The sequence below is a fragment of the Neophocaena asiaeorientalis genome, unplaced genomic scaffold (assembly GCF_003031525.2).
Source record: "Neophocaena asiaeorientalis asiaeorientalis breed wild unplaced genomic scaffold, Neophocaena_asiaeorientalis_V1.1 scaffold606, whole genome shotgun sequence".
Taxonomy (NCBI): domain Eukaryota; kingdom Metazoa; phylum Chordata; class Mammalia; order Artiodactyla; family Phocoenidae; genus Neophocaena; species Neophocaena asiaeorientalis.
The window spans coordinates 3,258,751-3,271,341 of record NW_020173687.1 but is presented as its reverse complement, the minus strand read 5'-3'; the positions used below and the strand labels follow the sequence as shown (position 1 = coordinate 3,271,341).

General features: G+C 48.5%; 1 protein-coding gene across 1 annotated transcript in view; it reads right to left on the bottom strand.

Annotated features, from left to right (window-relative positions):
* The window catches only part of CDH26 (cadherin 26), a 38,451-nt gene that overhangs the window by 6,449 nt on the left and 19,411 nt on the right, over window positions 1–12,591 (bottom strand). Inside the window, 14 exon segments of the mRNA XM_024750180.1 lie at window positions 431–484; window positions 967–1,056; window positions 1,830–1,976; window positions 3,459–3,536; window positions 4,045–4,185; window positions 6,101–6,186; window positions 6,432–6,500; window positions 6,503–6,541; window positions 7,110–7,165; window positions 7,167–7,326; window positions 8,602–8,739; window positions 8,742–8,840; window positions 10,416–10,425; window positions 10,427–10,559. Of these exon segments, the coding sequence (XP_024605948.1) occupies window positions 431–484; window positions 967–1,056; window positions 1,830–1,976; window positions 3,459–3,536; window positions 4,045–4,185; window positions 6,101–6,186; window positions 6,432–6,500; window positions 6,503–6,541; window positions 7,110–7,165; window positions 7,167–7,326; window positions 8,602–8,739; window positions 8,742–8,840; window positions 10,416–10,425; window positions 10,427–10,559 (1,300 nt within the window).

Below are 12,591 nucleotides of genomic sequence, written 5' to 3'. Positions count from 1 at the left end.
ACTCTTTTCTGTTTTATTTATAATGGCATTCTTTGTAGGATCTCATTTGTAAGGAAGGATTCTGCTGCTGGTAAGGTTTAGGGAAAAGATGGACTAGACGGCTTCTATGGCCCCCTTAGCTCAAAACTTCTATAAATCTGTCAAGAATCAAAGCAAAAGAATATTCAGGCCTTCACCAAGTTCTTAGCTTCTCAGCAGCAAAAGAAATTTGCCAGGAACTGAAAAACTCTGATGCTTTCAAGTCTAGATGTAGGTACTTTATTTACTTCTCATCTGTTTCCCACATTCACTTCTTTTGGCTTATTTGGATATTGGTTGGGTATGTTTTTTCTCACCTCCTCCCTTCCCAGTTTCCCATTTTCAGGGCTTCCCATGGCTATCAGGACAGTAAGGTAACTCTTTTCACGATAACATCTTCATCCGTACTTACAGGAGGAGGGTATTTGTTTCTCACACTTCTTGGATCAAAAAACATGCCACGACCCTTAAATATTTTAAAAATTAATTAATTCACGTAAAAAGAATGAAGTGTTCATTGGTTTCATATAAATTACCCAAGGATACAAACACATAGCCAGAAATTCCTGTAATCATATTGCCTTTTGTTTCTGTGCTAAAGGTATAATAATTCTAACGACAGCCGTGTAGGTGTTCATAGCTGAAATCCATGGGTGAGTTTTACAGTTGCTTTGTGGGGATGGAGCATGAGAATATAAGATTTTCGAGCCTCATCTTGGGTCCACAAAATCCCCATAAGACTCATTTTGTGCCCTGAGCATGGCCTCAAAGTCTGTGAATGAGACGCACGCAACCCCTAAGACTCAGGACTGGCTACATAATTTGTAGCACCCGGTGCAAAATAAAAATGTGAGCCCCTTGTCCAGATACGAAGAATTCCAGGATGGTGACCGTAGAGCATTAACCAAGCACAGGGCCTTTCTGAGCCCAAGGCCCTGTGGGACTGACCGGGTTCCACGCCTGTGAAGCTGGCCCTTCCGAGACCAGAGGGACACACCTATCATACACACGCCCTTTCAAGGATTCATGGCACCATGTCTGCACAAAAAAGAAGAGCACATTTTTAACCTCGGCGCAAACTCAGCCTGAGAAAAGATAATGAATTATAGAGATCTTGAATTATTTTTTAGAAGTTTCCATCATATAAACTGTGGCTCTTTGGACCTTGAGAACCTCGTTTAGCTCTTGTCAGAAAAGTAAATTTTTTGTTAAAATAATAGCTAGTTATACTAGTGAAGTCCAAATAAGGTCTGTGTTTGAGACCTGTGTTTATAGTGTTGTACCACAGTCAGTTTTCTGGTTTTGAAAGCATACTATGGTTATATACAGTGTTATTCTCGGGGGGAGCTGTGCGAAAGGTACACAGAAACTCTCTGAACTATTTTTACAACTTCTTGTGAGTCTGAAAAGTCATGTTAAAAAGCAAAGCCATAGTTGTAGAATTTGTACATGGAGTGTATAAAGGACAGTTGGGGTTCAATTTGGCAGGAGGTATGGAATCACTGGGCTGGAATTTGCCCAGGGTCAAGGCCATTGCTCTTGATCTTACAGATGATCTCTATCAGAGATGGACACAGGGAAATGTATCTGTGGCTGTTCCGAGAAGTGTCATATTTGATCTGCACTGTCAAATAACAACTCAGTAACAACCAACAATCACAATAACTAGGTAGACAGATGAGAAGGTTTTCACTGACTATGTGTTTGTTCTACCCATATCACAGAATCTTCTAGAAGGCCGTCTCTCAAGGGAACCAGCTGTCAGTCATCAGTGAAGTCCCAGCAGGAGGGAGTGAGGTTGTGGAACTCACCAGAGTCCCCAGCACGAAGTGGACTTGGTCTGATGCACTTGGCAAAGATGGCAGCATTTCGCCTAAATCCTGGGGGAAAACGCTGGGGGAAACTCCAAAGACAACACGTCTCCCTCCAGTTGAAAACGAAGGCACACCTTTCCCTGCTCAGATACTCATATGCAAATAAAACTGGCATTATGATGGGGGAGGTGGTGCAGTGGGAGTAGCGAAGGAAAGGTGGAGAGAAGCAAGGAAAAGGGACTATAGTGAAATGGAACTGCATGCCCCAATGTGACTTGAAGACGTAGATTCTAACATTCTGCCGATGACGTTATAGACACCTGACAATTGAATATGCCCACGGACAAGATCTAGAGGGTAACACAGACAAATGAAATTGCTTAGATTTAGGGATAGGAGTGTGGACAACTTTTGCTTTGGGTTTCTATTATTTTAATATAAGCCCTTCAGTCATGCAATAAAATGTCAAAGAAAATAAAGCAGGCAATGGTCCTTAGCAACAGTTTTAAGATAGTTCATGTCTTGTCACAGATTTTAAAATATCAGGTTACCTGATAAATCATAAGTGACAACTTCACTTAGGGAAAGTATGTGAATGGCTGTCGACTCAACCAGCCACCACAGGTGCACTTACTATTGCAGGACATCATAAAGGGGACCCAGAGACACTCCAAGAAATAGAAGCCACAGGCCTTGGTGTCCTCCCCTCCTGCACGGGTCTGGTGAAAATGCAGTGGGATTATGCTCGTAGAGTGCAAACCCCAGGGCACGCTCAGTGGATCAGAGCTCTTAGCGTGGTTACCAGGAGCAATGCTCTGGCCTCCCGAAGCTTACAGACCAGTTAAGGAAAGAGAGGCCCCCGCCAGCCCCCCAGGAGTCTCTGCACTCCCTTCCCCTGGGAGCGTGGATTGGCGGGCAGATGCCCTCTGGACCTGGACGTGCTCACCCCAGCCAGGCACCTGCCCAATAAATGACGGCAGCCCTGGGTCAACTCGCTCTTTCTCAAAGTGGGATCATCGTCCTCTTAGAGAAGGGAAGGCTCAGCCAGTTCGGGAACAGGGTTTTAAATGACATTGAATCGCACAGCAAGAAAATTAGTCCCTTTCTAATTCCTCTTCCATACTCCTAACGACAACAGGAGAAAGTCTCCATCGGGTGCCAGCCTGGCTTGGCTCTCTCTCTCCTTCCACATTTTCTACCTGGAATTACTGGGTTCTATTTCTATGGGCACTTACCTGCTCTTTACACAAGCAAAACTGGGTTTTCATTTATAGCTGAAATATAAAGTTTCCTATTTAAAGAGGCGTACTTCATCGGCACGCAGGTCCATTTAGAGAAAAGCAAGTCTTCAACACACTAGTGCAAGTGGCATAAAGTCGTAATGGTAGCACTGGACGGACTGGAATGTGGGCCCTGGGTCACCTGACACCTGAGCTGGGAGGCGAAGGCATGTGAGCTTGAGCAGAATCGCAGGTGGGGCTGGGGTGGAGGCAGGTGTGGATCAGGCCCGCAGGGGATCATCCTGGCTTGGGGGCTGGGGGAGCAGCCAGGGTGTCCCCCACCAGGGGGACCATCAGCAAAGCCACCCCTCTGTTTCAACCCAAGCAGCAAATGAGCCACACTTACCTTAGCTCCCAGCTGGGCACCTGCCTCGGCTGTGTTGATGGACAGGGCTGACATCTGATCCCTGACGTATGACCTTTCCTGTGGGACACAGGGAAAGAAATATGACAGGAGCTGAAATTACAGATGGCGGTAATAAATGCAGAGGGCAAGGAGTATCATCTCCCCCAGATGCGTTGTTCTGTGCCATCACAGAAGCATCCAGACTGTGCAAAATACACCTGTCCTATGAAGCAAGAGGACATACTTGGGGAGGGGGGAGGGGATGCTTCTGTAACTGCTGGTTAGGAAGTGGAGCTTCTTGTTGTTCAGTGTTTCATGTAAAGTGATGGTAAAAACAAAAACCAACCAACAAAACCAAAAGCCTTGTTTCACTAGGGCCTCGGCATCTAAAAGCCTGTTCTCATCCTCTTCGAAGACTCACAGTGAAGGCTCTTGGGGTCACCGCGGTTGGGCGGTGCTGTGTGCAGCCTTACCCATTCCTCATTCAACCAATATTCACTGAGGGCCTCAGAAGCTGATGGGTGCTGGATTTCTTTCTGTAAGAGCTCACCAGCTTCCCCACAGAGAGGGCAGGCCCCTATGCTACCCTGCAGAACCTCTTGATTGGGGGTGTCCGGCGGCAGAGCAGGACAAGGTGGGTGGAATCAGTGATGGCATCTGGGATGAAGGAGTCTTCCCAGGAGTGTACAATGTCCCCGGTGTGTGAATGCAGGCTGGTATATTCAGGCTAACGGAGATGGGTAACGGAGAAGCGTGGACACTTTGGGGTAGCCTTATTTACCAATGGCTACAAAGACATAATTGGTAATTACTGTTAATAATACTAGTAGTAGCAGCCACTGGTCACTATGTACCAGTAATTACTAATTTACATGTGCTACTTGATTAAATTGTCCAAAAAGCTTGAGAGAAAAAGAACATCACTGATCTCACTTTACATATGAAAGTCGAGGATTGGTTAGATTCTGTATCTGATAAGACACAGTTTGGGAACCGAAACCCAGGTTTGTTGGATCCCCGTTCTCAGAGCCCTAAGATACTATGGCAGGAACGGGGGTGTGTCCTGGGCTGTGAGTAGCAGATGAGAGGAAGGACATCTTCTGGGACAAGATGAGCTAGAGGCCCCTTGTCCCGGATTGGGTGCTCTTGTCCCTCTGACAGCTGGCCCTTGGTCAGTGCCACCAGACCCCTTCCAACCTGCCGGCCTAGCCCTGCAATGACCAAGCTTCCCTTCCACACACTCTGCTTCTGTAGCTGCTCCTCCTTCCCCAAAAGACAACCACTAAGCAGCTGGCCAACAAGAAGAGGCATCACCAGCTCCTCTCCCACCTTGGCAGTGCCCTCAGCCAGTGCCTGGGGAGACGCCCTCCCCACTGGCCTCCTTCCAGCGGGGCAGCCTCAGCTCCACCCACCAAGTGGGAGGCTAAGCACAGCCCCTTGGCTCAGAAGCTCTTTCCATTTTCCTGGATGGTTCAGCATCAGAGCAGAGTAGAACTGCCTGAGGCAGGGGATTCTATCTGTCCCACAAAGCACTGTTGTTCGTCAGGATGGTTTCCTTCTTAAAATTACACAAACAAATCAAAACAGGTAGCTGCTATTCTCATAGCTGGGGGCAGGGGGCATTCCTTCTGGGAATCCAACTATCTAGCTAGTTCGGACCATGCCTCTACCTTCCTGTCCCCACGACAGGGAGGGCTGAACGCAGGCCTGCACAGACATGGACTTACAGGTGTATGCATCCTCAATGTGGTCCAAAGCTCTTACTTCCCCTTCCTCTGTGCCAACAGAGGAGAGAGAATGTGGGAAGAACCCTAGGAGTCTTGGTCAACCATCAGCTTCTCCGACCACCAATCATCTTTTAGAATATCTCCCTATTCATCCGAGCCAGGGACCAAAGTTAACTGGACTCTCTTTTCCCAAAATCATCTCACTAAGTCGCTTCCTTCCAGGAGGAAACCGAGGGTAGAGGTCTCAGACAACAGCAGATGAGGCAACTGGATCTTCTGCGTGAAAGACAGTGTTCCCTTTTGACATTTCTTGGCTTTCGTCTTTTGGATCAAGCAGCCTTAGCTCAGAGTGAAGTGAAGACAGACAGGAGCGCTCACAGCGCTTGTGTCTCACAGCCCAGCTGCTAACGAGGGCGATGGAGCCAAGGCAGGGCCAGGATCAGAGGCGGCAGGTGTGAAAACCCAGCAGTCGCTGGCTGATTCCACCTTGTGTTGGAGGCTTGTGAGGTGCTGTCATGGGCTTCGTCTTCCTTGACCCATAACCAACTTGTGAGGCTGGTTTCATCCTCCCTCGCTCACAGCTGAGGATGCGCAGAAATGACTCGCCCACCGTGACAAAGGCCCAGGGTTGTCCCTGCAGGGCCAGTAGGCTCTCTGCTCCACCTCTGCTGGAGACGCTGCATGAGTGGGTTCTGCCTTACTTCACCCCACACCACGGCCAAGAAGCCAGTGTGGGCGCACTTAATTAGGGAGCATAGCATGTTTTCCATTTAGAGAAACTCCACCTGGCAAAAGTCATTTTTCCTAAACAAGGTTTCTCAGCCTTGGCACTGCTGACACTCGGGCCAGTGACTTCTCTGTTGTGGGGACTGTCCTGTGTCCGGTAGGATGTTCAGCAGCCTCCCCGGCTTCTACCCGCCAGACGCCAAAAGCCTCATCCCCCCACTGCACTCCCAATTGAGTTGTGACCACCAAAATGCCTCCACACTGCCCACTGTCCCCTGGGGGCAGGGGGCAATGGCGGGGGTGCAAAATCACCCCCAGTTGAGAACCAATGCCCTAAAATAAGAAATCAGTTTAGTGGGGTTGGACATTTTTCACAGGACTTTCTTTCCCATTTGCTACTCAAATATGGTGAGATGGTGAAATGAGAAAGAACAGTGAGTGAGAACAGTACGGCCATGCCTAACTCGCATCGACATGAAACACAAGCACTGAGTTCACTGCCTGGACGGGGCAGCTCCACTCCCGTCGTTCCACATGATCAGGGTCTGGATGCCTTCCTCACGCGGGATAGAGCAGCCCTGCCTCTGGCTTCAGACACAAAATAGCATCTCAGCAGGAAAAGCAGAGCGGCTGTGATGAGAGAAAGGCGGAAACGAGGTGCACAAGCTCATCTAGATCAGAGGTTCCGACAGGATCCCGTGCTGCTAACTTGTATCTCAGCCGTGAACTCAGGGGTCAAGTGCACCGTCAGCACCTTTGTAGCCACAGCACTTAGCACAGCTTGGGGCGCAGGCAGGTGCCAGATCTGTTGAACTGATTAATACCATGTGAGCAGTAATGTTTTATTATTTCCTTGAAAACTGAGCTTCCTCGTTAGCCTTTGCCAACCCTGGGAGCTTGTGTTCATTGCTGCCCTCAGCTATTATAAACCACACAGTCACCCTTAGACAGTGTCCATCTATAGGTTCCATGGCTGTAAGTTGCTGTGTACTATGTAGAAGCTGCCTCTGCCAGGCAGGCAGCATTTCTGACCAGGGCGGCAACCTCTGCTCCGAGTCTGGGACTCTGACGAGCCTAGGGGTTATTCTCAAAGGCATCACGCTGACCTCGGCCATCATCTGCTCCCCACCCCCGATGACTCATCCCCTTGGCTGGGGAGAGGAGCCGCATTCCCAGGGTAGCTCCTGTATCTGCTGACCTGCCAGAGCTATGAACGCTGCACAGAGGGAGGCCAGGAGCCCCTGGAGGAGCCCGTCTCCCGACGGAGGGCTCTGCACATGTGAATCCACCAGGACAGGAACAGACCTTCACATGGACAGTCTGCTTCTGGGAAAGTCCCTGTTTGTCTCCGATGAAAAGCGGCACCAAGTAGTCACCACGTGGGAGGCTCCTCAGCGTAAGTTCCACTGAGCGACCTGCAGAGGGAGAGGGACCTTAGCTGCACTGACTTGTGCATTTGTTCAGCTGCTCGGTGGGTATTTCCTAGGTGCCTCCCATGTGCCAAAGCTCTGTATGAAGTTAGGGTCGCCAGAGCGACCCTCACTCGGACACCAGCTGCAAGTTCAGGGGTTCCCAAGACCACCCTCAGGTTGATAATTCTCTAGAAGGACTCAGGACTGGCTGAAAACTGTATACGCAGGGTTAGGGTTTATTACACTGAAAGGATATGGATTCAAATCAGTCAAGGGAGGAAGTACACGGGGTAGAGTTTAGGAAAGTATCAAGTGCAGAATTTCCAATTCTCCTGCCCATGGAGTCAGGACCACGTCACCTCCCGGCATCCATGAGTGACAAGATGCATGGAATATTGCCAACCAGGGAAGCTCACCGAGCCCTGTGTCCACAGTCTTTATCAGAACTTGGTCTTGTAAAACTGGTTAGCCACCCACATGGCTGATTAACTGACACCCACACGCGTACATGACCCAAAGGCCACACCCTAAATCACATTGTTCCTATTGATGGACACAAGATCCCCTCCCCTAGGTAAGCAGAGACACTTTTATCAGGCAGGATATTCCGAGGGCTTGGAGATCACCTCCCGGAAGACCAGACCTCTTTTGGGGTACGTTTCAATGCTTTACAGCACACTCTGGGTCTGGGAAATATAAACATGGACTCACAGTTTCAACTAAAAAACAGGTTACATCCTAGAGACCAGTTAATAGAAGCACAAAATAGGATGTTGACACTGGATGCCGGTGGTTCCTCCTGGTAAAAGCACCCCAATTTTCCTTTGGGGGAGCCCACACTTCCTGAACTCTCAGCCTGTGTGGGTCAAGAGAGGCTAAGCCCAGATCCCAGCCAGATCCAGATGTGGGCTCAGAACCAGCCAATCAGCACTTCTGCCCTCCCCACCCACGATGCTGAGCAGGACAGGTAACTCAAGCCTTGCAGTGAGGTACACCTTCTTGCTAGGTGCCAGGATGAGTCCCAGGGACTCCCAGCTGCTACCCTGCCACCTCAAGAGGAGAGCCTGCCTTAAGATGAAAGGCCCAGAGAAAGGCAGGGCCAAGGTCCAGAGCTGCCTTCTCCAGGAAGTCCTCGGGGCCCCCAGCTCTGCTGGGACACAGGCTCACTTAGCCTCTTTCTCGGTTACAAAGCTTACACATTCCTCTTTTGCTTAAGTCTGTGGAAGTCAGGTTTCTGTCTTTTTCCATCCTTTATCCCCGACCAATGTGAATACTCACCATGATTTTCCGCCAGTCTCCATTTGTCTTCTGTGTTTGCCCACGTATTGTCCAATCTGAAGGTGAACGGGTGGGAGTAGGGCTCCTGGGCCCCGTCCTCCACCTCGATGGGGCGGGGCCTGCCTCCTGCAGACTCCAGACCTCCAGGTATCGAGACCGTGGGTAGAGGGTGGGCGTGTCGTCGTTGGTGTCTGACAGGAAGAGCAGCATGGGCCCCGTCCCCGTCCGTGGCGGGACACCTGTGGCAGGGGGATTCCAAGAGGGTTGCTGATTAACTAAAGAGGCTGCTCCATGCACACAGACCCCTGGGAAATTAGCATTCTCAGCCTCTGGGAAAAGAACCACTCTACGGACACACTGAAGCCGTTTCCCTTTCGAAGTCATAAGCTTTACTGCAGGGGCTCAATCTGTTTTCCTGCTTTTTTGAAAATTCAGAATATCTGGGCAGGATAAGTTAACAAAACACTTTGGTTTCCCTGGTGGCACAGTGGTTGAGAATCTGCCTGCCAATGCAGGGGACATGGGTTCGAGCCCTGGTCTGCGAAGATCCCACATGCCGCGGAGCAACTAGACCCGTGAGCCACAACTACTGAGCCTGTGCGTCTGGAGCTTGTGCTCCACAACAAGAGAGGCCGCGACAGTGAGAGGCCCGCGCACCGCGATCAAGAGTGGCCTCCGCTCGCCACAACTAGAGAAAGCCCTCGCACAGAAACGAAGACCAAACGCAGCCAAAAATAAATAAATAAATAAATAAATAAATAAAATTTAAAAACAAAGAAAGAAAGAAAACCACTTGCCCCTTCACATCATTTGTAGAAAGAGGTAGAATGTAGAATCATCGAGTAGATCAAAACATCAGTCACGGGCTTCCCTGGTGTGGGGGGGCAGGGAGGGGGGGATGGGTGTGACGTGGTGATGAAAATGTCTGCACCCGGACTGGTGCTGCATCTTGTAGTCCTGGTCGTGATCCTGCACTAGGGTTTCGCAAGGTGGTACCACTGGGGGACACTGGGCAACGGGAACTCAGGGTACCACTACGTTATTTCTAAAAACTGTATGTTAGTCTACAATTATCTCAAAATAAAAGCTTAATTTTTTAAAGCCATTCCACTGAAAAAAGTGCCATTCGTGAAACCATCCATAACAGAATCATGGAGCCCTCCTCACCTAACACCAATTAGGAACACAGATTTGATATCTCCCTAACCAACATTCTACTGTTAATTATACAAATGGGATATACAACCATATAGCCCCGGGAACCTGGGTTTTTACAGATTTTTCTTAAATACAATCACTAAAGTTATTTGAAATTTTTTATTTATTCAGCTTTATGCTTTGGTAGGTTTAGAAATCCAGCCTTGGGAGATTATAGAGAAAAGTGTTAAAACATGCTCATGAGACCAGGCATCCTGGTTTATAACAAATTTGTCCTGTACGGTCACATTTACATGAGCTTAGAAGCTGGTCCAAGTACAGGGAAACTGTGCTAATGTTTATCATATGCAGTTGGCTTTGACAAAGAGCTAGAGAGTTGTCTTATGAACAGATGAAAAAGATGCTGGGACAGTGGCAGTGCCCTAATCAGGTTCATCATCTCTGAACGAATGCTGCCCCGCTTTCCATGGCAGAGCCCCTTAGTTTGCTGTTTCAAGAATTATCATCAAAAATAATCACCAGTATGGATTCACAGTGATAAAAAGGTTTATTTTATATTTTTCCCAGTGTTCTGAAGACATTCAACCATGTCATTTTCCCTCAAGAAGCAAGAAAACACATCCCCACCCCCCTGACAATTTTGGGTCAACCCTTACCATCATCAACAAGTATGAGCGATGATCATGTAAAAGCTTTCATTCACTTGAGGGGATTCGCGGTCAACTTGCTTCCTGGTGAGTACTGCCCCTGAGAGCTCATCTACACTGACCCAATCTGCCGGCTCATAAGCCAGTTCGTATCTTGTAGAAGAAAACACATGCAATTTTTAAAATTAACACGTTACATCAAGAGAGACAAATCCAAATGTATCACAGCAGACACAATTCCTATCGTGAATTTAGGAAGTCAGGAGTGTTCACGAATCTGACGAAGGCCCAGGGATCTGAGGCCAGACTACAGTGTTAAATCGGTATTCACTGAGCAGGAAGAGCCCTGTCCTTGTCGGGCTGCACGTAACTCTGTCCACCTTAGGGAAAACATTTCGTCCTGGAAAAGAGCCAGCTTCAGTTGCCTACAGGTGCTGGTGGCTTACTGTTAAAACCAGCCTGCCCTTGCAGAGAAGCACAGGACTTTCTTTATTACCCTGGAGCCCAAAGGATTCAAACATGGCTAATCCAGTCAGGCAACGTGGTCGTCTACATCCTCCCTCACCTGTGCACACCTGATGCCATTTTAATGGGCGGGCACACCTAGCCTTCCGGAATTCCCCAAGACCTGATGGAATCAGAAGGCAGCCATCCGGGGGCTTCCCTGGTGGCACAGTGGTTGAGAGTCCGCCTGCTGACGCAGTGGACACGGGTTTGTGCCCCGGTCCGGGAAGATCCCACGTGCTGCAGAGCAACTAAGCCCACTCACCACAACTACTGAGTCCACTCACCACAACTACTGAGTCCGCTCACCACAACTACTGAAGCCCGTGCACCTAGAGCCCGTGCTCTGCAACAAGAGAAGCCACCACAATGAGAAGCCCGAGCACCGCAACGAAGAGTAGCCCCGCTCGCCACAACTAGAGAAAGCCTGCGCGCAGCAAGGAAGACTCAACACAGCCAAAAATAAATAAATAAAATAAGTTTATAAAAAAATAAAAACGCTTTTTAAAAAAAAAAAGAAAAAGGCAGCCATTGGAACCAAGCCGGAATGCCAAGCATGGCTATTGTTCCTCCTGAGGGACCCGCAGAAGGAAAGGCCTGTACCCACAGGCAAACAGAAAAGGTGCAGCTCCACCAAAGGGCCAGAGAAAGGGAGTTTCCGTGCCTTCTCTTTCATGCTGTGTAAAGGCTTTGGAAAAGGTCAGTAACAATCTCTCTGACATTTGACAGGTCATGGTTTTTAAAGCGACCAACCATACTGTGGGGATGGGAATACAGCACTGAATCAGATACAGGCTCTACATGGGTGTTCCCAAAGCAAGGTCCAGGGACCAGCAGCTTCAGCATCACCTTGGAACTTGCTAGAAATGCAAATCTCAGTCCCCATGCCAGACCTCATAATCAGAAACCACAAGGGTGAGGCCCAGCAATGGGCATTTTAACAGGCCCTCCAGGTGATTCTTATTCTAACTCAGCATGCACCTGCGTGGACCTGTGCTGGTCTGGAGCTCTTGGTTAGCTGCCCACAATGAGACAATAGCAGAAACTGAGAGCAAGTGTTGGGGAATTTTTATAGTCAGTGGCATTACTGTGACCCCCAAGCACATAATCATTTTTTGTAATTTATTTTTTAATATTTTATAAAATTATTACTCCACAGTGAATTGGAAATTAAAAGAAGCAAAATATGGTCCTTCTCAATGGTTGAGAAGCATTGCTCTAAGGAAGAATCTCAAACTCTCGTGCCCGCGACGGTCCGAGCAGGTGGCAGAAATGAGCGAACTGCTCGGATGGGGATTGGAGCCAACCGCTGAGTGAGAGGTGGAAGGGACATGATGCAGGACCCTCTCTATGCCCCAGATGATCGTGACCTCGTGGGACACAGACCCAGTGATGCCGAACCTTCCTCTTTTTCAAGAACAACCAGATAATTTGGGTTGTTAGCTTAATCTCTTGATTTTTAAATGATGGCAGCTTTATTATTTTTTTCTTTTTTATTACAGTAAAATACACGTAACATAAAATTTACCACCTTAACCATTTTTAAGTGTGCATTTCAGTGGTATTAAATATTTCACATTGCTGTACAACCATCACCACCACCCATTCCCATAGCTCTTTTAATCTTGTAAAACTGAAGCTCTGTACCTATTAAACAATAACTCTCCATTCCCCTCCCGCC